This window comes from Melanerpes formicivorus, unplaced genomic scaffold (genome assembly GCF_026170545.1).
Source record: "Melanerpes formicivorus ecotype bairdi unplaced genomic scaffold, bMelFor1.0.p_v2 SCAF_20, whole genome shotgun sequence".
Classification (NCBI taxonomy): domain Eukaryota; kingdom Metazoa; phylum Chordata; class Aves; order Piciformes; family Picidae; genus Melanerpes; species Melanerpes formicivorus.
Window position 1 is genome coordinate 4,541,421 of NW_027142372.1, and position 23,802 is coordinate 4,565,222.

General features: G+C 37.9%; 1 protein-coding gene across 1 annotated transcript in view; it reads right to left on the reverse strand.

Annotated features, from left to right (window-relative positions):
* Window positions 1-3,954: 3,954 nt before the first annotated feature.
* The window catches only part of TENT4B (terminal nucleotidyltransferase 4B), a 43,107-nt gene continuing 23,259 nt past the window's right edge, over window positions 3,955-23,802 (reverse strand). Inside the window, exons 2-12 of the mRNA XM_068150556.1 lie at window positions 21,709-21,832; window positions 17,936-17,982; window positions 15,983-16,103; window positions 14,873-14,980; window positions 12,774-12,902; window positions 11,360-11,573; window positions 10,373-10,499; window positions 10,167-10,270; window positions 9,087-9,274; window positions 8,414-8,578; window positions 3,955-7,197 (exon numbers count right to left, since the gene is read on the reverse strand). Coding sequence (XP_068006657.1) covers window positions 7,021-7,197; window positions 8,414-8,578; window positions 9,087-9,274; window positions 10,167-10,270; window positions 10,373-10,499; window positions 11,360-11,573; window positions 12,774-12,902; window positions 14,873-14,980; window positions 15,983-16,103; window positions 17,936-17,982; window positions 21,709-21,832 — 1,504 coding nt within the window. The 3' untranslated portion in view covers window positions 3,955-7,020. The remainder of the gene's footprint in view (window positions 7,198-8,413; window positions 8,579-9,086; window positions 9,275-10,166; window positions 10,271-10,372; window positions 10,500-11,359; window positions 11,574-12,773; window positions 12,903-14,872; window positions 14,981-15,982; window positions 16,104-17,935; window positions 17,983-21,708; window positions 21,833-23,802) is intronic.

The following is a 23,802-nucleotide window of genomic DNA, read 5'->3' on the forward strand; positions in this document are numbered from 1 at the left end:
ACTAGTACCTGAAGGTGCTAGATTATAAAACAAGAGTCTTCAAACTACCTTTGGTAGCTGGAGTGTGTTGCACAAAATGATTCACTAGACAGTACATGCTTCAGCTTAGAGATACTTGAAGTCTTCAACAATTAGGTTCCTGAATTCTGTTCTCTTGACACTTAGAAGTTGATACATTAACATAGATTTAGTAAAACATGCTTTGGGATGAAAAAACTCTCACAGAAAAGATTTCACTATTTTCCTCCCTTGCACTGTCAGAAAACAAGCTCACATTGAAGGCGTACAATATGAATGATTTCTATCTGCCGTTGGGTTAGCCATTGATTTTTCTGACTGGGAATGGTCTTTTCATAGTTACTGATTACCAGGCAACCACAAATGACTTTGGTCCAAGTTCCACTATAGCAAAGAGCGGAGAAAAAAAACATAATCAACAACCCCAAACCAACCAATCCAGCCTTAATCTATCCCTACTTATTGTAAGAATGAACAACAGTCTTCTTTGGAAATAGATCACAGGAGGGAAATGCAAACAGCAACCACTAATGCATATTTCACCTAAAACATATGATGTTATTGTTGCAAGAAAAATATTTCTTCATACTCCTTGTGCAACAACCTGTTGTATACAGACCGTGAAGGTGGATTTGCTTGTGATTTAAGATGGGAACTTTAAGTCTAGACCAGATACTGTTGTGTCACATTGCCAGGCAGCATAAACAAGCAATTTGGACCAGGTTTATTTTCAGATTTCACTGTCACCAAACGTGCTACAGTGAATGAACTTTAGACCTGGGAAAATGCAGCTGAGAGCAGATTACTTGTCTCTAATAGCTATTCAGAAGCATTTGATTGCTTAATGACCTTTCAGCTCAAGAGTCAAACGTTGCTTCATACATAAGCAAAAATAGTTTTATATACCTGTACAAGAGCTTTCAAACAAGTGAAGCACTCACCAAATCTGCACCCTTGACTCTTCAGACTTCCTCCACCACCACACAAATGCATTCTTTACAAGCCCGCTCTTGCATACAGCCAAGTGGTTTCTTCTTCAGGTCTTTTGTACTATGGGAAATTAGGACTTTGTTATACAGATTTAAAAAATTTAAAAAATCATCCTAGCATCTGAACATTTGCACAGAAATGATCTTCAAATACAGATTTATGAGGGGTAAAGGGACACATTCCTACTTAATTTTGCACAATTAATGAAGTTTGGGGTTTTTTTTCCTTTGAATGAAAGCGTTCAGGAAACATTCTTTTGGAAGCATTATCAATCTCCAACCCCTTCCTGCTTCACTACAGCCTGTTGGATAGAATTTGATAAATATTCACCACCAAATCTCTGGATTACAAAATACAAGGGGTAGATTCAGAGCTAAAAAAATGATTAGGAGACTCAACTCATGTTTAAAATACCAAAAGCCACCAAAGAGTAAAAAGCATCTTTTGAAGGACTCCTACAAGGCAGGAGAAAGAAGAACCAAGGCATATACCAATATCAGTCTAATTGCCCATAAACACCTCTGCAACTATTTAAACCATATTTTGACGGTGAGCAGATTAACTATTCAGATCATCCAGCACCTGAGAAGCAATAGTATCTGAGCAAACCAACTCACCAGAAGACTAGCAGAACCTCACTGTTCATGCACCTTGGAAGGCAGAAAGATGACATTGCTCCAAATGGCTTTTATCCAGAGGATTTCCAAGATTTCTTCTTCACCTTCCCTTACCTTTTTGTATATAAGTGATTTTCAGGATCCCATCAGCCTTCACCTGTTCCTTTACAGCAAACTAAAGATTCACATTCCTGTTTTTCCCCAGTTTCACACACATCCAAGATCTCCTCTGGCTGCACTGCTACAGGAAGGAGCAAAGGAGAACCAGCAATTTCTAAGGTAGCTACTGCCATGGGAGAGGACCACTGAACTGCGTGGTCATGGAGTCTATACTTCTAAACTTCTGGAATCCACAAATTGAAAAAATGGTCATGGTGAGGAAATCACTACATAAACTAGGAATTAAAATCAAAGCTGCTCAAAATTAACCAATCAATCTTACAGGAATCTGAAGTGTAATTTGTTCTAGCACTACCATGCTAAAATGCACAAGCAACAGCCACTTTCTGTCTCTTTTACTACAAGTTCCTTTTCAGGTAGATACCTGACACAAAAGTTGGATAAAGACCCAAAAAGGCCATTTGAATTCCTGTGCTACTCAGGATATTGTTCATTAAATAACTTGAAAAGGATTCTTGGTGTTGGATACTTTATGTGTTCATCTCAAATGCCTTAACAATCAGTCTTTGAAGATGAGTTAATTAAGCTCAGAGCAAATTACTTACAGGGAAGAGCCCAATAACTTTGGCAAAGGAAAATCTACAATCGTGATGTAATTAAACAGCCTGAGACCAGCAAATATTGTTTCAACTTATGGATGAAACCATGAATACATATCTGCCAGAGGTGCTGGTAGAAGACTCCTGGCAATATAGAGACATTTACAGTTCGGCCACTGCACTTGGAAACTATTTTTGAGGAAAGCTTGTTAAAACACTACAAATTAGGGAGAAAATAAAGCTCCTGCATTCTGTGCTTTCAAGACAAAGTTTCAAAACAGAGTAGAAAAAGGCTTTGCATTGTTAAGCAAAAAAGCCAAGTTCTAGGTATCAGCAGAATAAATAATCACTACTCTTTGCCATTAATAGTAGCTAGAATAATTAAATGCCATTTTTTGTTACAGCCCCTAGATAGATAAATACACTCCTTTCTTAAGTAATTACACTACTTGTAATCTCCTGTAACTTTTACTCTTCAGGAAATAAAGTTCAGTTTCAACAGCTATCAAGTTGTTGAATGGCTGGCTGCTTTTATTTACACTACATTTTCAAGATGAGACTATTTTCTAACCAGTTGCTCACATGTTACATTTCAGATGCACTCATGAGGACTCCAGTTAGAAGTTAAAAAGGTCTGTTTTGAAAGTACATTAGAAAAGTTGCCACCAGCCCCTCAACTACTGATCATTTTCTCAAGATGAGGTTCTAGGAAAACAAGCTTATTATAAGTATTTTAAAATCTGAGCTGTAAATCCTAAGGAAGCTACACAGAACATGGAGGCTGGTAAACAGAATCAGATTGTGTCTCATGAAGAGAAAGATTTAATTATTCACAGCTTCTTCTTTTTTGCCACAAAGTAAATGACAATTTAAAAGAATAATTAACTATAGACACTATTTGAACTTTTTTTTTTCTTTTTTAAAGTAAAAAAACTCTTAACAAATCAAACCCATGTCAAACAGGAAGATACAGAAACATTTCAGCTTATTCATGTATTTCAGATGGTCTTGGTAGACGACCAGCGGCAAGACTACAATAACCTTCCATGTGTATGCCTCCCTACTCACTTATGTAAGGATGGAAGATAACCAAAGTTAAGAACATACTTTAGTATTATCAGCTGTGCTTCAGGAACTATGCTGAACAGGGTTTGTAGCTGAAGGTAACTCAAATTAACTTCTGCCTATTTATTTCTACAACATGCTTCTTGGCATGGCAGTTCTGCACAGCTGCTGTCCTGCAGCTGGAACACAACCCTATAGCCAAGTTCAGAAGGCAAAGAGATCCTCGTACAAGTCGCCTCTGTATACTGCAGGGGAAAGTCAGAGAAAAAGAATACACAGAGAACCCTTTATATCTGTGTATTCTTCTACTTATACTCAGGCATACAGACTTTACTTCAGCTCTCCTGGGAGGAAACATGTCAGCCAAAGCCCACATGAACAAAATAAGCTTCCAAATAACAGGCAGAGGGGCCCAGCACTCAGCTGGGGAAGCACCCAGATATTACAATAAACGTTACCAAGAACCTTGAGTAGTCTGTTCTTGCCAAAGTACTGTGAAGGAAAAAAACAGGGTAAGCGTCAAGAATAGTGATAAACTGCAGCAGTTAGATTAAACATTTATTTTTCATATATTCACAAAATCTTCACAAAAGTATTGAAACTCAAAAAGGAATTAGACTTGAGTCAAATACAGAGATGAAATGTACAAGACAAATGAGCAGGCAAACTAAAAGGTCTTGAAAGTATTTTACTTCCAATTGAAAAATGAACAGTTCAACTGTCCTGTTTAAATAAAGATTTGCAAGATATACAGTATTTTATGAATACAATGCTGGTCAGTTGAGGCAATGTAAAACACCTCAATTTTTCCTTCATGCCTATATTTTTTTTTTCCTATGTTTTTTTTTTCCTTTTTTTTTTCTTCCTTTTTTTTTTTTCTCCTTCTTTTTTTTTTTTTTTCTTCCTTTTTTTTTTTTTTCTTTTAGAAAGATACTGTTTACCAAAAAGAAACTTGAGCAGTCCAGGAAAAGCTATTTTCCATTAAATTTATGAAAACCATAAATTGAGGCAAACCTAAGATTCCCAATGGAATCAAGATTATCTTCCCGCTACCACCACCTTAAAATTATCACATGCTTATTGGAACACTAATATCTGCACCCTAAGAGTACATTTGCTTTCAACAATGAGGGTGATTCTTTTAAAACACTTCAGTGTGGTAAATGCGATATAGATCTCCGCAAGGTATTACGTTTTGGAACAGTTTCGCTACTAGCAGCTAACGATACTTGGATTAATATCATTCATAAATAATTGTTCCCTAAGCGCTGAACAGAATCTACACATTCACAAGAATCTAAACCAAAATAAATACTGTGATTATGGATAATGTGGTACAACTTGCACTAGCTTCTAGGAACAAAAAGCTCAACATTCTGATCAAATTGGTCTGATCAAATTAAAACGTGAACCTAAAATTGTGGGGTTTTTTTGTTTAAACCACTGTCAAATTAACATCACTTACACTTAGTGAGGAAATGTTGTGACTTTCCCTATTTTTTGGAACACGTGTATTTTCTTTGTTGAAGAGAAGCACTTGGACTCATTGAAAATGTTTTATTCATTTAAAGTGATGACATCAGTTCTGGCCTTATTTTAGCATTCTGTCACTTTTAAAAATCATTGCACTCATCAGTGCCCAATAAAGGTCAGGTTGATCTGTAGTACTCTGTAAATGTATATATTAAAAAGTAAAAAAAAGAAAAACAAAAAAAAGGCTTCTAAAAGCGAATAGTACTTTTGATAAAAGCATCATCTCCAGAAGAGCTGTATTAAATACAGCCACTTATGCCCAGTACACGCTTCCCTCTTTAAAGAAATATGTGAAAGTAAATGCCACTTAACTTCCAGCCACTGAAGTGTCCCAACTCTTGTTCCAAGCCATGCCTGTAGTGTAATTATCCACTGAATTCGCATTCATTACATCAAAGTTACTGCAACCGAGACTTGCAATGCGACTGAACCAGACAAAGGCGGAGTAATCACATGGTAACTAGGTCAGTGAAGAAATACTATGAGATATGAAAGGTTTGGGTCTTTAAGGCAATATAAAATATATTTCATTATTTGCAGTGTAGTTATTTTTTTTTTTTTTTTTTTTCCCTTTTTTTTTTTAAATAATTAAGTGTAAATATAAAAATGTCTACGAGGGGAGTGAGAAAAACATACTTTAATTGTAAAATTTACTTAAAGCTTCAACAGTTATCTCCTACAGGAGTTTGCAAAAATAGAAAAGACAAAAAAAAAAAAAACCAACCCAGACCTGAAAAGGGAAGGAACGAAGAGGCGTAGGATTAAAGCAGCCCAGGAATGCAAAGGTATGCAGTAAAGTGAGTTCTGTTGGTTGGTTGGTTGGTTAAAATCAAAAAATAGAAAGAAGAAAATGACCACCACCATCAACCAACAAAAAGCCCCCAAGTGGCCTTTTACGTCTTAGAAACCAAACCAAAACAAAACAGGAAGTGTGAGGAGACCACTAAGGGGAGGAAGAGGAGGATGCAGCTATAAAACCCCATTGCCTGAAATGATGGCACTCCAGCAAACAAGGTGAAGGTTACTTCTCCAAGATGACAAACTCAGTGTCTACACAAAAGTACACGTACACTTTATACAAATGAAAAACTTCATTTGCCACCATAAATCTTTCTTTCAGAGGAACAGCTTTTGAACAGATCCAAATGTTCTATTAAATCTTGTCAATGCCAAGAAAAGAAATTCTGAGCAATAAAACACTAGCAACGACTGTTTATATGGATGTTAAGATGACAATTCCGATTATTCTCCAAACTAATCCTGAGAAAAATTTATGTTTACAATTGAAACAGTAATGTTATGTAAAAAGTATTAACAAATCCACTATTACAAATGTCAGTTTTCCTATATGGTCATCTATATATACACAATAAAATGGTAAGTATATGCAAAAATAATATTTTAAAAAAAAAAAAAACAAAACAAATCATGCACGAATTAATTTCACCTTTAAAGGCTGGGATTCCCTCAAAATACAACTTTTTGCCTCCTTTTTTTTCTTCCTTTTTTCTTGCTTTTTTTTCTCTTTTTGTAAATTTTTGTGTGTGTGTGTATGTGTTTTATTTCTTTGTTACCACCCCCTAGACACACTGAGTACTACCTCTACAGGTCAGCATGAGCTGATGGGAAATACATTTATTTTACATTCAAGCTTTTATATCCTAAATGACCCTGTTGTAGCATATGACTTATCAAATGAGTAGCCTTTTTGCCTCTTTTTTTAAAAAAAGGTTTTTTTTTCCTTTTTAAAATTTTTTTTCCTTTCCTTTTTTTTTCTTCTTTTTTTCTTCCTTTTTTTTCTTCCTTTTTTTTTTTTATTCCTTTTTTTTCCTTCCTTTTTTTTTTCTTCCTTTTTTTTTGTGTTTTTAATTTATTTTATTTTTTTTTCCATTTTATTGTTTTTGCAGTGATCAATCTTCATGATCCGTTCCGTGGCGAGCTGGGAAAAAAAAAAAATATGCAGTTGCTAATCAATGTCCGAACAGTCTGAAGCTCCGGAAGAGATCCAAGGAGTCACTATCAAACTATCCTGTAGCATGAGATCATTGCACAGAGAAGAACAGTCATAAAATAGGCAACTATCTACAAAGGTCTGAAAGGGTCGCATCCCTCTTGTGTTTCCTCTTTTTGCCGTGATAAAACTGGTGCGATTTGCTGCCTTGATGTTGTTTGTTTGTAACTGAGGTACCGTGGCTTGAGTTTGTTGGACCTTGGAAGCCTTTATTAGAAGAGCGAAATAACCGTGCAGATCCATGCTGTAAAAGAGAGAGAACGTGGAAAATCAGCGGCAAACCCCAAAAAACACGGCAAGTACACACTCCTGTTTCTGGATAACAGGGACACAAACTCATGACAATGTTGCCCTTGAAAAGGTTGATATGGCAAAAGAAGCCAGGCCGCTGCTCAGACAGTGGCACAGTGCAACAAATCTTTCACTTCACTGGTTGAAAACCAATGTTCATCACTAGGCCCAAACCCATGCAGGTCAAGAGAGAAATGCAGAGCACTCTGAACTATTAAAAGAACAGAACTCCTCTATCACTCCCACTCCACAACCATCACTAAAGTGTTTTACAGATACAAGAGTCCATAATCCAAGATGACAGAAGAGTGCTCATCTTTGATGTAAAATTAAGACAACACACTTTTAAAAGCAGGACTAACTTTATACCACATCTTTTTACAGACGTAGAGTAGCTCTGATGTACATATTCATATTCCAGCAGCAGCACTTGGCTCACACACACATTTGTGCTACACCCAAGGCCTAGTTTGTAAACTCTCTCGTTACTGGCTTGAGATAGATGTCAGAAATTAGGAGGCAACTTTTCAGGATTAATATTTCAGAAGATTCCACACTATATAATGTAGAAAAGGCATGAACTGCATCTACACAAGTATAATGTATATAGAGGCATATAATACTTCCAGACTACTGAGATGTTCTAGAAGCATTCCTCAATGTGACAAATACCCTGGTAGGTCTCATCATGAGGATACATCATAAAGTAATCTGGGAGGAAACTTCATGTAACAGGTAAGGAAACTCCATCTCCCTTAATGAAAGGCAGTTCAACAAGTATCAACAGCTAACAGAGCAGGCAGTCAGAGTTTTAAACACACAGTTTTGCTAACTGTTTTTCATTAAGTGTAAGCAAGTCTCATGACATCTCCATTTCTGCAGTAAGAACTGGAATGACATGCTTTTGCAAAAAGCAAATCTAAATTTCCAAAAGTCAATCCAATTTCATCTGTTTTCAAGGCTGGGAAAGCCACTGTTGCAATCTCATCTGTGTAAGCTAAAGAGAGAACCATGTGATTTGAAATACAGTCAGTACTCAAAGCTTTTTGGTGGGGTAAAGGGGAGGTGAAACAAACAGCATTTCCTTTCTAGAACAAGCCACCCTTCCATGGATGATATGCAGTAGTCAAATAAGCTATACAGTTGTTGTTTTCAAACACTTCACAAACCTGAGATTTGTTCATGTTGCTGGATGTATTGACTGTTTGGCTGTTTTGTGTTTTCCCACTTGACTGAGAGGATTCCAATGACACTTCTTGTGACCCCATTCTGTTTGTGGTAGCCTGACGACAACTCAATTGCTTAGAGGTTTTGCAAGGTGTTCCATCAGAATCCTTCAAGAAAATGTAAAGTATTAGTGAGTTTCTCTTTAAAAATAAAGTCAGCAGTGGACAAAGCTTAGAAATTATTTTATTAGATACTAAAACTCTTTTCAATCCAGAATTCTTACTAAATGGACAGATTAAAACATGTATTATCCATGATTCTGATTTGGTGATTTGCCTTTTATTTTTTTAAACAGAGTTCCCCAACAGGTTTTTGGTTTTTAAAGCACATGGCTTAGGACTCCCAGTCATTTTTCTGAAAGACAGTTTTCCCAGAGGAAAGAAAGCTATGTAACTCTGTGTGTACTCTCTTTACTTTCTACATGAGTTGTGTCAAAAACTTACATGTGTGGAAATTGCATAACATTTTATTCAAGTCAAGACTCTGGGTGAAACAACTAACTAGATTCCAAGCTTTCAAACTGTATCCCATGGCAATACAAATCAGGAAAAACAAACCAACCCCAGGCAAACAAACAAAGTGAACCCAAAACCTCAGAAAACCTCCAACACTTACTACATCACTAGAGCTGGACAGTGTAGACGATGATGATGATAAAGGACCTGATGAAGAATTTGAAGAATGTTTACTAAGTGTTTCTGAAGTTTTATTTCTAGGTTTTCCCAGTGCTTCATTCTCTTCAGCAAGATTATTGTTGCATTTGTCAAGCTGCTGAGTATCTACTATCAAGGTTACTCCATTACCTATTAAAAACAAAACAGAAGCATCACCACATGTTTATCTGCTGAAATATGGTTTGGACAGATGTATCTATTCTATTCAGCAGGACACCTGCACACACACATACATGCAGACAACATGTGTGCCTGTGTCTGTGTGCATGGATTGCATGCAGCAAGCCAACACCTTGCAGAGTGTGGTGGTTTCCTAACAAGATCCATTAATGCACAGTATGAAAACCACCAAGCATTACCCATATCTCAAGATAGAAATATGAGAGATAAGACATAGAAGAAGGTAGTAAAAAAATTTCAGATATGCTGCTTTATATGATTGTTTCATGACACACTTCAACACTCAAGTACCTAAGTTTAAATTATTTCCTATATGCCCACAACTCAGCAACTCCCATTTCTCATCTGGTGGAGCTGCTAGGGTCCTAAGAACTCTCAACAAATCTAGTTGCTTTGTGCAATACTTTACACTGAAAACATGACAAAGAACTCTCATAACTCTCTCACTAACTTCTATCTTAATAAGAAAATCTAGATTTAGATTTAAACTTGCATTCCCTTTTAAAACCTCATCCAAATGGGAAGGCAGGTGACAGTAATAACATGTGTCATCAAAACTGGAAGTGTTTCCATAGACTCCTTTTGCAAGCCAGCTCTCCTCACAGACCTCTGTGCTAACCAAATCTATTGGAGTAGAACAAAGATGTGTGTATGGCACTTTTACTCTTGCACAAATCTAAATTTTCCAGATAAGGACATGAGGAAAAAGTCCAGCACTACTGAGCAAAAACTTCCATTCACACTAAGATGCCTTACAGTAAGGCAAAAGGAAGAACAAAATCCTTATGATCAAAACATGCAGCAAGTTTCCCAGTACCAGCCATGCTGAGTCAAAACTTACCATTACACGAAGACTCCGTCCTACTCTGCATTCCCCACTGCTTTGATATCCAGTCTCTGTATGTGGCCACTTCTTGGGTTACTCTAATGATTCTACCTAGTATACTGTAAATCAGGAAAAACAACCAAAACAGTCACCACCATTCATTTTCAGACATCCAAAAATATAAGCAATTAATGTTTGAGATTTAGACTCATAAAATGTACCTTTCTGTTTCGTTGTTAGGATAATATTTAGCTATTGGGGAAACTGCATGGCTCAAAACAACATAGGCATAATCAAAAGCCTGTTTCACTTGCATGGCACCATAGGAACTCCTCCCAACATCATTACCTTAAAACAAGAATATAAGTTAACAAATAAGTAAGACTGAAACTGTGTTTAATCCTTTCAGAAAGGAGACAGTAATATTGTTTTTAAAATGTCCCTTATGTCCCAACTCACTGCAGTTACCTCTGGTAGAGCAGGATTCATGAAGCATAAATACATGAAAGGGCTTAAAAGACCTCTGGATATTAAATGGCAATTCTCTGGGTAAAAGAGCCACAAATAAATACATTTTTAAAAGAACAAAAGTCCCATCCTGTATATATTACACATATATTAGATACATAACAATACTGTCCTGGTGACATTCTTCCTGGTCAGAAATATACTCATTCTTTTCTATGAACAGCACTTGACTCACCATTTCAGAAGCCCCCTCCCCATTCAAGTCAACAGACAACCTTAATGTCAAGGTAATACCAAGGAATGCAACCACTATGAATGGAAGTGACTTTACAGAACTGAACAGGATAGTGTATACAAGTTCACACATGTCAAGAAGTGCAGCTGGGATACAGGGAAGCACAAGCCTGAGAAGGACCAGACAGGTTCATCTAGCCTGTACTCAGGCCCACCTTGCTGTACCTTTACTGCTGTCACCGCAGAGCATGTGACAATTGTTTGGGGTACCTCCTCATGCACCACCTCCTGACTGCAGTAGAAGCATGCTCTTGGGGGACAAGATAACTTTTGGTAGGGACACCTTAAAGAAAATCATTGGGTTCTGAGTGCACCTTGTGTTCATTGACATGAATGAAGTTTGAGGTTTGGTGGTCACTCTATACTGTTCTTTAACTCCTCTGGATTAAGCACTCGTCTGATTCTTTTTATTAGTCAGTGTGTTAAATCTTGGTTTATGAGGATACCTGGCTGTAAAGGATCTTCAATGTACAGCATTGATGGTCTGTAGCCATCCAGCATGCTTTTTTGCACTTCATCCTTGGCAACGTAAGAGCCACCATCCTTTATTCGGATTCCAGTCTTCAGATAATTGAAGTGACGTCCATATAATTCAAAAAATTCTATTAAAAGAACACCATAGTTGGCATTGGGCACACAGGCATCTTCCCTGGGATGCAGCTATTAAGAAGAGAGAAAAAACAACTTTCTTAGGACTGCAACTCTCAAGTGTCTTGTCTTTTCCATGGCAAACATGTCTAAATACAGTAATAAATCACAGTAAAACGTAAAGTATATGGCAAACATCTAAAGATAGTATTTCCCCTCCATAAAGCAATTTGACATCCTTAAAACAAGATGCTCTCAAAAGTTTTATAAACTAATTACCTCTTAAAAGTAAGGCTGTCATATATTAATGTTTTTCTATTTGAAGCTTCAGTTCAATAAGTGAACTCTCACGCTAAGGGCAAGGTTCTTCTGAAAAAGCAAACCTGGGTTTGCAATAAAAATAAAAGCTTCTAACATGCACAGCTCTATAAAAAAATCGCCTCTGTTAAGTATGCAGCCTGAGAGATTATGCAAAAGAAAACAAGTCATAATTGTAACAGATACAAAACCTGACTTCTTCTATTGCAGGAGCAAATGGTAATGCTCAATGTAAGAATATACATAAGCCAATATAAGAAAAAATTGAGGCTGGGAGAGCTTTTGGGTTCCTTCAAAAAGATTTGCCTGTTGCCTTCTTTACTTTTGTGCTCAGAAGCCAACAGCAATAGCACTCAGCAAACACTGAGCTTCAGTCCAAGACTCAGGTATAGAAGTAAATACAATCAGTGAAAGTAGAGTTACACAGCAACGTTTACTGCAAGAACAAGATTAAGCCAGAACTTGGCTACTTTGTATTTCTACAATGTTTTTCTTCCCCAGGCAAAACAATACAGATTTAGTTCACATATTTTGTTCTCTAAGGTTTAACAGAAAGCTACTAAACACGTTTATTGGGCATCAGCTTGAAAACCTAGACAAACAACCAAAACGCTGTTGCATGCATTAAAGTACATACAGGGTGTATGACCTGGAAAACCAATGTTATAAAGGATAGCTGCATCTAACACTAACCTATGCAGCTTGCTCCAAATAAGTTAGACAATAGTCCAGTTATTTTACCATGAATGGCATGTGCCTGGTATTGATAAACCAACAGATGTTCCAAACATCTCTAATAGGAAAAGCACCAGCATGGCAGAAAGAACAGAAGACAGATGGGATATGTCTATTTTTAAACCAAAAAGGGACACGAGACCACAAACAGGAGAGGTTAAATAATTCAATTCCTTCTTAACGTGCACCAATGGCATCAACACATGTCAGGAAACTTACCTGAAGGAAACTGACAGCCATTAAAAAAAGACTATAAGAACCGATTCCACCTGTAAATACTTCATTAAGGTCCCTCTGCAACAGGAACTGTTTCAATACTAAAACTAGATAGGGTAATACAGGATATTTCTGGAAGAGAAAAACAAATGTGTCAGGACACTGTGATGTATATATATAACTGATGCTAGGGCAGCATAGTGAAGCTATCTGTACAGCAAGTCTCAAAGCTAAGCACAATTCTAACTTCTTATTTTTAGTATCGGGGAGAAGCCAAGTGATCAATGCAGTTATTTTACCTTTTCAACTCTGATGGCAGATATTAAGAATACAAAAAAGTTATTACCTCATAAAATCAAGACTCATTTTGTTTGAATGCATAAATATACCTGCTTTTCTCACACAAGTGCAAAGGAAGAACTATGGAGATACCCATGTCTGTAATAAAACCTTCCTGCTACAACCAACTTGGTCCCGGACTCCTGTCCTGCGAGTACCTCCATGGTCTAAGGTTCAAATCAGTTCTTCAGAATTACTACATTCAGATATATTTTCAAAGGTACCAAATACCTTTGGTGAACTGGTCCTAGAGTATGTTTGTCAGCATGGATTCCCTCAGAGATGTGCACTATGTGTGGGGGTAACATGGACCTTTTGGACACCAGCAGAGGCTGGGGCTACGCCTGCACTCTGTACACCCCCTCACAGTGGAGAGGGGAAAAGAGGCTCAATTTCACTCCTTTTATCCATACAGAGTTGAAAACTTCCTTACTGACAGAAAAGAGATGTGGAACACAGCATCTCTGATGGCTAAAGATTAAGGGGAAAAAATAATTTCTCAAAACCTTTTTTACATATCAGGAGCCCTATTTACAAGGCTCTTTGCAACTCAATGACATTTTTAAAGCAGATGTACATGATTTCTAACCCTTACAACTGCAAGTGCTTGCTGTATTCAACAAGGACAAGGATCTACCAGATAACCTCCAGAGAAGAGCCACTAAGATGATTAGGGGACTGGAACATCTGCCTTACGAGTAAAGGCTGAGACAGCTGAGTTTGTTTAGGCTGGAGGAGACTGAAGGGGATCTCATTAACGCTCAGAAATATCTGAAGAGTCAGTGTCAAGAGGCTGTTCTCAGTGTTCAGTGGCAGAACAAGGGGCAATAGACACAAACTGGAACACAAGAGATTCCACATAAACATAAGGAAGAAGTTTTTCAGTTTGAGGGTGGCAGAACACTGCAACAGGCTGCCCAGAGAAGACGTGGAGTCTCCTTTGGAATAACTCAAAACCCACCTAGATCTGTTCCTGGGTGACTTACACTGGGTGATCCTGCTCTAGCAGGGGAGTTGGACTAAACGATCTTCAGTGGTCCCTTCTAACCCCTAACATTCTGTGATTCAAATCTATGGAGTTTTCTGAAGGAGTTTTACTTCATTCTTCTGCTATCCATTAGTTTGGTTAAAAAGACCAAAGCAGCTAGCAATAGAACACTGAACTGTGCTTCATCTCCTACACAGAATATGAAAAGCCAAGAAAAAGTATCTACTGCTTTTGTAAGTCATTTACTATGACTGTCTAATGCACTGAATAAGGGAAGGGAATGAAAGGAAAATGATACAATGACACTACAGTACTTTCAATACCAAAGTGTGTTAATCCTAACAAAATGATCCCAAATACTAAATAAAAATAGTTGTAATGTACCTGTAATACAGATGCTAGTGAATCCCTGAACAGTAGCTCACTAAATGTAACATATTCTACTTAATTGGTATTTGTATGTCAGATAATATTACATTATTTCTGGTTTCTCAGAAATGTGAGGTCATTACTAATTTTAAGTTCAAGGAAGTTTAGTTAGAAAAGCAGAAGATCTAAACCAGGTATCAGTGCATTTCCTTGGTCATTGTACCACCATAACTTCTCCATGCTTTCTTTGTAAATGCCTTCTGGGCCTAAGAACATTGCACAGTAGTATCAGACAATAAAAGAGAAGAGTGAAAGTTTATCTATGGCAAGCATGCCACAGAAAACAGAATATCAAATTAATTCACCAAACACTCAGCTCTATAGTTTTGTTATAGCGTTGCCTGACCTTGATAAAATCTTTGATGAGCTGGGCTGCTTTAACCCCATTCTGTACATTAAAGCTTATATCAACTTTTACTTCAGTGAAGGAATCTGTCAGTTTAATAATAGGTACCTGCAAAAGAAAGACAGATGAAGTCAATACAGAGTTTCAAGACACATTTGGTTTCATTCGTACTTAAATGCACCAAACTGTTTTATGAATTTGTAGAGAGCAGGTAGACAGAGAAAACAAGGACTCCTGTTTATTTGTGAAGTCATCTTCTTTGCCAGTCTGTTTACATAAACTTTGCTTTCCTAACTCATCAATGGTATTTTAAATTTACTGTTCTGTTTAACAGAACTTAACATTTCGCCTTCCATGTGATTCCTTTCACAAGATTTCTAGTCAGTTCCTGGTGCAGAAGCATAGCTGCAGTGTGAAAAACAAACACCAGAGGGAGACAAATGCCTAAGAAATGAGGATAAATATTAACAGATAGTCTTAAGACACACTCATGTCATTGTAGGTCATTGATTCCTCATCAAAATTATCTTCAAGCAAGAAGCACAAGATACTGGAAGTACTCTGACATATCTCCACCCAAGCGGTTTCCGAATTACCTCTCTCCACTAGTAACAGCCATCAATTAGATGCCTGTTTAAAACCCAACACTCTCCCCGTCAGCAAAACGTAGGTAGTTATAATGGAATTCTTAACCTGCACGAGACATACAACTACAGAATTATACAAAGCTGTACTTGCTACTTCTGCGTGTGAATGTATTGCATCTGCTTACTTGCAGCAAGAAACAATACATAATTTACTTACATACAAACTCAGTCCAGAAACTCACAAGTCTGATTGCATCCATTCACGACGATGACCAGCATAATCTCACTTAAAACCAAGTGTATGTCGTGCAGCATGGAAAAACAGATGATTTTCTCCAACAGACAAATTATGCTTCTGTTGGAGCGCTACCAATTACTTTTTTCAGTATTAAAAACCGTACTAAATAAAGGTTCTATTGATTCTATTACAAATCATATATAAACCAGTTTCTCATTGTGAAAATTCATCCTTTGATTAGAAATTTAGCTGAAACAAGGAAATATCCTCTTCCCCCAAACTTACAGTTGCTTTGTCTAAAACCTTTACTGAGTTTTCGTCTGCTACATTGTGCTTTCTAAGAGCTTCTTCCAGGGTCCAAAGAGGTAACGTCTCCCATTTTCCAAACACAACTAAATCAATATCACTGAAATGCAAAGAAAACAGATTTACTCAAATTAAGAGAGCAATACACTTGAAACAACTGTCATCTACAAATAACTAGAATAAGGCAGACAGAATGTAGTTTAGCCAAGTAATTCATTCTCAGTCTTCTGAGGAAAGGGGTGAGGATGAACTCTCACATACGGGAAAACACAGAACACTTCAGGTTACTAAGTGGTGGGAACAGATACACCAATCAACTGGGCTGCAAAGCTCAAGATAAGTCTCCTCAGGCCACACGATCAGCTAAGAAGGATCAGCAAGACATTGACTCCTCTGGACTGTATTCATCAGTAGTGCCCATTTAACAGCCTTGTACTGAAAGAGAAAGCTCTGTTGCTCATTCTCTACCCTCAGATGCAAAGCCCTGTCTCCTCCTTTGCTCTAGGCCTAGTGTTTGTCTAACTCACAGCAAATCAACCTGCCTAGCAGAAACCAACTGCTCCTCTCCCCCCCTGAAAAAAAACAAAAACGTTCTGGGGTAATTCTCAAAGTTGGGTTTCTGAGTGATCAGGGCACCAGAGGGTTCACAAGGTAAACCGCTGTCCTGCAGTGCCAAGAACAGGGAGCAGGGATAGACTTTTGGCAACAAGCTGTTAAATAAGATCAAACAATCAAATTAACTTCACTCTAACTCAGCTCCTTGAGGAGATGTCTGCAGCACACTACGCTTCCTCCCTATGCACAAATACATTCATTTGACTACACAGGAAGCCAACAACGTAATTCAATGGCTAAACTCAAATTCACAAGGTCCATGTCCAAACAGAAGCCAGTGGAGGCTACTGTGAGATTCTAAGCTTTTTCTTCTTTGCTCCCGAACTTGTGTATTTCCCTTCCTTGGTTGGGGACACAAAGGAGGCGAGCATATAACCCTAAAGCTACCTCAGCAGGCTGCTTCAGTGAGATAGAAAACTGTGCAACAGAAAACACCAAAAAAACGAGGAATGCTTTTTCCTCCCCTAGTAGATTCTGCAAGTCTGTTGATTCACAAACTCTTCTTGTAATAATCCCAGGGAAGGATCTCTTGCCCATGAGCAAGTTCAGCTGCATACCATTTAGGCTAGGCAGCATTCAGCCAGGTTCCAAAAACTACATTCAAAACCTGCATGGAGAGAAAGAAATGCTGCTGGACACTTCTCTTCTAAGCTAAATTAGTGTTAAACCCATTACTGATGCTGACACTTAACAACAGGAGACATTTTTCTGATGTGCTCTAAGAGAGAAAAAGCAGCTCTGTTGTCACCTTGAGAACAGATATTGCCTGCAAGCAATAGAGATCCTGCAGCTAAGCAACTGTGTGTCTAAACTTTTCAGTATCAGTTTAGACAAAGGTAAATTTCAAACCAGAGTAACTGAATTAAAAACAAACTGTAGATCTTTCTGAAACCCAGAACCTGAAATCTAAATTAAACATTGACAAGTGGGAAAAAACCAAGAAAGAAAACCCCAATTCTGTATGTAATCCCTTCTCTTCAGTGCTATCATTTAGCAATTAACACCAACAATTTAATCATCTGTGGAGATAAAATTTACCTTTACTTCTACAGTTCATCATTTACTGAAGCCAAATCACAAAATAAGCCTCTTTTGATATCACAATAACTCAGATGTTTAACCAATGTATGCAAAATCTATGTAGAACATGTATTGCTGTATTTCTTTACACTTTGCAGAGTACTAATAACTTAAACACTTCCTTAAGCTAACAGGCATGCACTTGAGTAATAGAGGTATTGGGGTATCAGATGTGTCACTACAAGGCTACAGGCTCCACAGATCCCTCATACAGAATTTACACTGAAAATTACTGACCTTGTAGGTAAATATAAACCAGTTTTAAAACTCCCAAAGATCTGCACCTGAAACACAAGAACAGGGTACATGAAAACAAACGTTCAGGCTTGAGAAGTCAAGTTCTATCAATTTGCTGGTTATTGCTACCCTCCATTGGTAGATTTTGGTATTGCTGACAGGCACATTTGGAACAGAAGCATTCTTTTCTGTTCAGGCATTTATGTCTGTATAAACTGCGCATCTTCAGTGTTACTACCCAGGAAACTTTAATAACACTGACTTTTCTATTGCAAAACCTTCTTTGTAATGTAAAACTTTCACCATGACCAAATCTGGCAAAAATCCAGAACCCAAAAGATTTTAAAGCACTTAAGAATGATAGAACATAAAAAAACCCCTTTTGCTTTTACATCTAAGCATACCCTTCCATTTTTAAACTCATTCTCTAACACATCTCTGTTGCTTTGCTTACTTAAAAAAATAATTACATCATGATCCTTTGTGACTGAATTACACAGCAGGTAGGACAAATCTGTTTGTTTCTGCTTAAACAACACACAGAAACAGTTTCAGAGAGGTTCAGATCCCACAGGTTTATCTTATTATTACTAGCACTGGAGGTTTAAGTAATCAGGTTTCCATTGTAAGCCGTCCGAAACCATCCTCATTAACTCAGCCAAACCTCACAGGGAGGTCAGACTCATGCACTAAATCTCAAAGCACAGCACTTGTGAGACTTCAAAGTGAAAATATCTACACATTTGGACTATTTTTCAACCAGACAGTCTTCTGATGTATTTTCTGGAGCCACCTTACAGACTTACATATTCTGCTTTAATGAGCCTCAAACATGAGTTTGATTGCCACCTATTTGTATGTCAAGTGACCCACTTTTTATGCTTTTCCCCTTTGGGATAAGAAAAGAGAGAGATGAGAAAGGATGATATTTTGTAAGGAAGTGTCTTGATATTTGCCCTGGTTTAGCTAGGCTAGAATCCCACCCAGCTATGAGCTGTGGGCCATTAGCAGTTCTGAGTCAGCCAGGGCAGCTGACCTGAGTTGGCCACAGGTGTATCCCAGACCATAAATGCCACACTCAGTATAGAGGGGCAAGTTTGGGGAGATGCCTGCTCAGGTTCTTCCTTCTCTGGTTCCAGAGGGCTGCATTCCTGTTTAGTGTGACTGCTGTACCTTTGCTGGGCTGAGTATAACTTCATACACCTGATATTGGCACCGGCTTTGTTTCCTTAAACTCATTTTCATTTTAAGCTACGGATCCTCTTTCCTTTTCCCCCATCTGCCTCCTCTGCTTGGGAGGAGTGACAGAGTAATTGTTATAGTTTAGCTCCAGATACAGGCTTATCTAAAGGATACTTCACTAAGAGTGCTGCCTCCTAACTATTTTGTATCGCTTCACTGTTCTTTTACTCCCTCACTCCCCCACCAAACAAAAAGCACATGCTGACAGTAAATGTAACATTGAAAGTTTGTAGCATCTCAAACTAGAAAAGACTCCCAGAGATGCCACGGAACTAGCATCAGTGTTGTACTGTATCTTGACTAAAGCACAAAAACACCATGAATGTAGTAATAATTATCACCCTTCTTAATCCTGGATAATAACACGTAAAATCATTTGGGTTCAGGATTTATTTGGACAACATGTAACATCTGAAAAGTGCTTCTACACCGAAATATGTTTCCACATTATCAAATAAAATGGTGCATTCATCTGAACAGCAAAGAGCCTTCATGGAATAAACAACCCTAAAACCACTCATAAACATACTGATACAACATATATGACCTTTACTGAAAGGAATGAGAGAACATCTGCTGTTGTACAATAATTTGGAGTATAATGAATGGAGTGTATTATTACAAAAGAAACCCACACCCACACTTCAGTCCTGCTCTCTTCAAATCTGGAAAGCCGGAAAAGTGGGGAAATTGGAACAGAAGCTTTAAAGGGTTTTGATTTACTGAATCAGAATTTAAATTGCTGAAGCTCTGCAGTTATGAACATGTTTGAGGTATCCCAAGTACAGGGCACTACTATGGCTAGAGCATTACTGTGTGGTGTACCAATACTGTTGATTATGCTTTTATTCTGCACGGACAGAGAGATATATTTGCATTCATAAGATCTTTTCAGACTTCACAGTACCGTACCAGACTCCGCCTACTCTGGTATATTACTGTTACTATTTCGCCTACATTTCTGCGAGCTTGTTCACATTAAATTCCAAAGTTCCTGAAGGAGTGTTAATTATGTGTCCAAATATGTCCTTGCTATGCACAGTGGAACTTGGAAAACCACAAAAGCTTAGAAAGTCCTTGCTACTAAAATCCCTCCATCAAAACAAAACATTTTATCTGTAGTAAATTTTAAAGCTCCCTTTCTTCTCTACTATTAACAAGGATTTCCCAAAGTTTGTTACTCTAAAGAGAGGTCACTGGAAGTGTGTGAAGTATGCAATGGTACCTCTTTTCAGAGCTAGGAGGCCACCTAATTCTCAGACATGCTGCTGAGTACATTATGACACGTATATTCTAAATCCCACTGTATAAATACTTAGTTGTTCCCCAGTTACACTTTTGTATTCAACTGGTCAAAAAACTTTGTCACAAAATGTTTTGGGGTTTTTTTATTATGTTTTAGGTTGTACAGTTTCAGCGTAATTAAAGTCTTTCTTATGGCCAGAGCCTTGCTGATGCCAAGAACAGTTCTCACTTACTAGGAATGTTTCCTTCTAAGCACATTCCCTTGAGTAAGAGAGCAAATGACACAATTGCTAACTTTATTTATAGAAGTAACAGTTTAGGATACCTAGTTTTATACCACCACCTCCCTCCCCCATCTGCTTTTTCAGCCTTTTCCTAAGTGGAACAGGGAAAAAATGTGCATAGATGCATTCCACATGCTCTATACATTTGGATTAATGAAGCCTGATTTTCCTTTTATTGGTGTATCATTTTTACAGAATATGTCTTACCTGTGTGTTATCTGAATTTGCTGTATCTATGGCTCAAAAGGAACAGCTTAAACACTAACATCACTTTACAGCTAAAGCTGAGGACATTGGACCAGACACTCCACCTTCTCATAGCATGTACTCAAAACTTCTAAGTAACTAAACCAACACAGATTTCCAAAAGGTTACTGATCAACTCAAATTGAAAAATTACAGCAAATGTCTGTCAAAGTTGAACACAATTGAGATCAGGAGTTCAATTCCCAAGCAGATCTGTAAAATATTAGAAAAACACTATTACAGTGCTTTCCAGATTATAACCTGTGAGACTGTTGTCACCATTCGGTTCCCTTCTAACCTTCAGAGAATCCTTTCTTGACGCAACAACAGCGCTCTAATGTTTGCAAAACCAGCAAAGAAAGATGGTCACTAACTGAAAAGAGAACTTCAGTTTTCAGCTGCAGCCTGCTTCCCCTCAGCCAAAAAAAACCCAACACCAGAGTAAGACAATGCTTTACATGCATGCATGTTTCACATGTTTCCATTAACCTTGGTAAATATTAATGAGAGTAAATGTTGCCACACCTTATGCCCTTTCTTTGACTACAGCAGGTGTAGCTTATCTTTGTTCCTGTGATAGAAATATCTTGTATAATTTTGGAAATACAGATCACCTCTCTCATTTGACCAGAAGCCTTTTGGGTGTTATTTAACACGTCAAAATAAACAGTATTTTCATTATTCAATACTTCACTAAGTAAATAGGAACAAGATGTTGCTTTTGTATACTACCAAATAGAACAGTGTCACACTCACATCCGCGTTAGGCCAGAGCTCTTTTATAACGTTTTCTATCCTGTTCACCACTTCCATCCGCATTCTCTCTTCTTCAGGTCTGGGAGACATGTACTTGTAGAAGTCAATGATTTCTTCATGAAGGCTAATAAAGAAAAACAAATGTACAAATAGCAAGTCAGAAAAAACCCCACAGAAGAATTTAATAGCAGCTACTCTTATCAAAGACACTCTTTAAGCTCCTAGTTACCCATATTGTTAAGGGGTTAAGAGTAGGATGCAATTGAAAAAAATCCAGATTCACAACACTTAGCAACATTTGGTTTCCTGCTAGTTTCTTAGGTCAGTGTTGTACTGCATTTGCTGCAGGTGTTCAAGTAAATCTAAATCCAAGCGCCACCAATTCACACCGAAAGTAATGCTCTGTATTTTGATGCCAGGGTAACACAGAAAGGGTTCACTCTTCAACTATGAAGGCAGCTGTAAGCTCTGAGTACACACTTTGCAAAAATTCAAACAGGAGGTTTTCAGCCAACGCTTCCTAGTCAGCTCCTTGGCACCAGCAAGGGAGTTTCAGGCATCAGTCTGTACTCAGTACCAAGCTTTTAAAAAGCTGATAGTAATTGTGCCAGTACTAGAGCTCGAAAACCTGCTGCTTTTACTGCTTAGAGAAGACAAACTAAATGTGCACTCGCTCTCCAGAACAGGAAAATAAGTAGTACACACACAGAAGTGGTGGCTTGACAGACAGTTAACCCATATTTGACAGTTTACCATGTCATACGTGCTCCTCACAGTAAGTTGTGATTGCCTGTGATTAGAAATAAAAATGTCTTCACACAGTGCCACAGATTTCTATGCTTATGTAATACCAACACATCACTGACTAACTGTATTAAAAAAAAAACAAAACAAAAAAACATAACCCTTTAATTTCAGCCACAGGGTAGCTGAATTAAAGTAATCTGTTTCCTGCAATGACCATTACAGTAATAGCTAGTTATTTTTTAATAATGTCTTGTTTCCAGTTATCAAGAACAACTCCATCTCTCTTTAAAGCTCTGAGGGACCATCAGCAGAAAGCAATTTATTAAGAGCAAAGCCCTTAGAAGAGATGTGGAATCTAATACTTCCCACTGCACAGAAACTTAAATAAATCAAATGTTAATAACTGGAAGTTGTACACAGGTGTCAATAAAACATTACCATTTATGAAAGTTGTATTTCAGAGAACCAGGGTAAGGACAGAACTCAAAACCATCTGCATTATGTTCTTCACTACTGCAGTGTTACAAACAACACAAGCTTCTTTCTCTCAGAGGCAGAGGAATATAATATTTACATTACTTTTCACTGAGCATTTATTGGAATTTCAACCCCACATGGTTAGGGGAATAGTCATCAAAGCCTAGCAACCTGTGGCGGACATCATCATAACTCTCTATAATGGGGAGAGAAAACCTCCTCTGACAACAGTCCCTTCAAGGGGAGATCCAGATAGATACCTGAATTAGCTGTTCTAAATCAACATTTGGAGAAGCTTCTCCTCTGGTGCCTAGAGAGGGATACTTACAAATGTTTTAACTGACAACTTAGACAATCCTCTCCAAAAACAACTTCTGCAGAAATGCAAGGTAGTGTTTCCCTCCTCACCTTCCCCCCTTTACTGCCACGCTGGCACAAAGCCCTGTTCACGTACACCTCAGGTACAAAAAAAATGTTCTGCACAGCAGCCTCAATACTGGTAACTGCTGCTTTCAGCATTTCTTTTACACTGCCGTGGCTGCTTTCTTGCTTTTCCTTGGACGCTTACAACCTGAGGTTAATGTGCAAATTCCAAATCACTGCTGCCATCCCTTACATGGGCACTGACTCCCCTCTGCCTTTGGCTTGTCAGCCACCTCCTGTTCTTCTGCTCTTCACTGCTATTCAACATGTTGGCATGTAAACCTTCTTACAGCTATTCTCCCACTGCAAAAATTTGGGTTCAAGTGAGAAGTATGTGATAAAGGACAAGTTAAGCACTCCAACAACCACATACACTCTCCATCCCCACTGCCAGTCACACATACTGAACTGCAAATTTAGTGGCCACGTGCTTGTCCATTTTAGCAT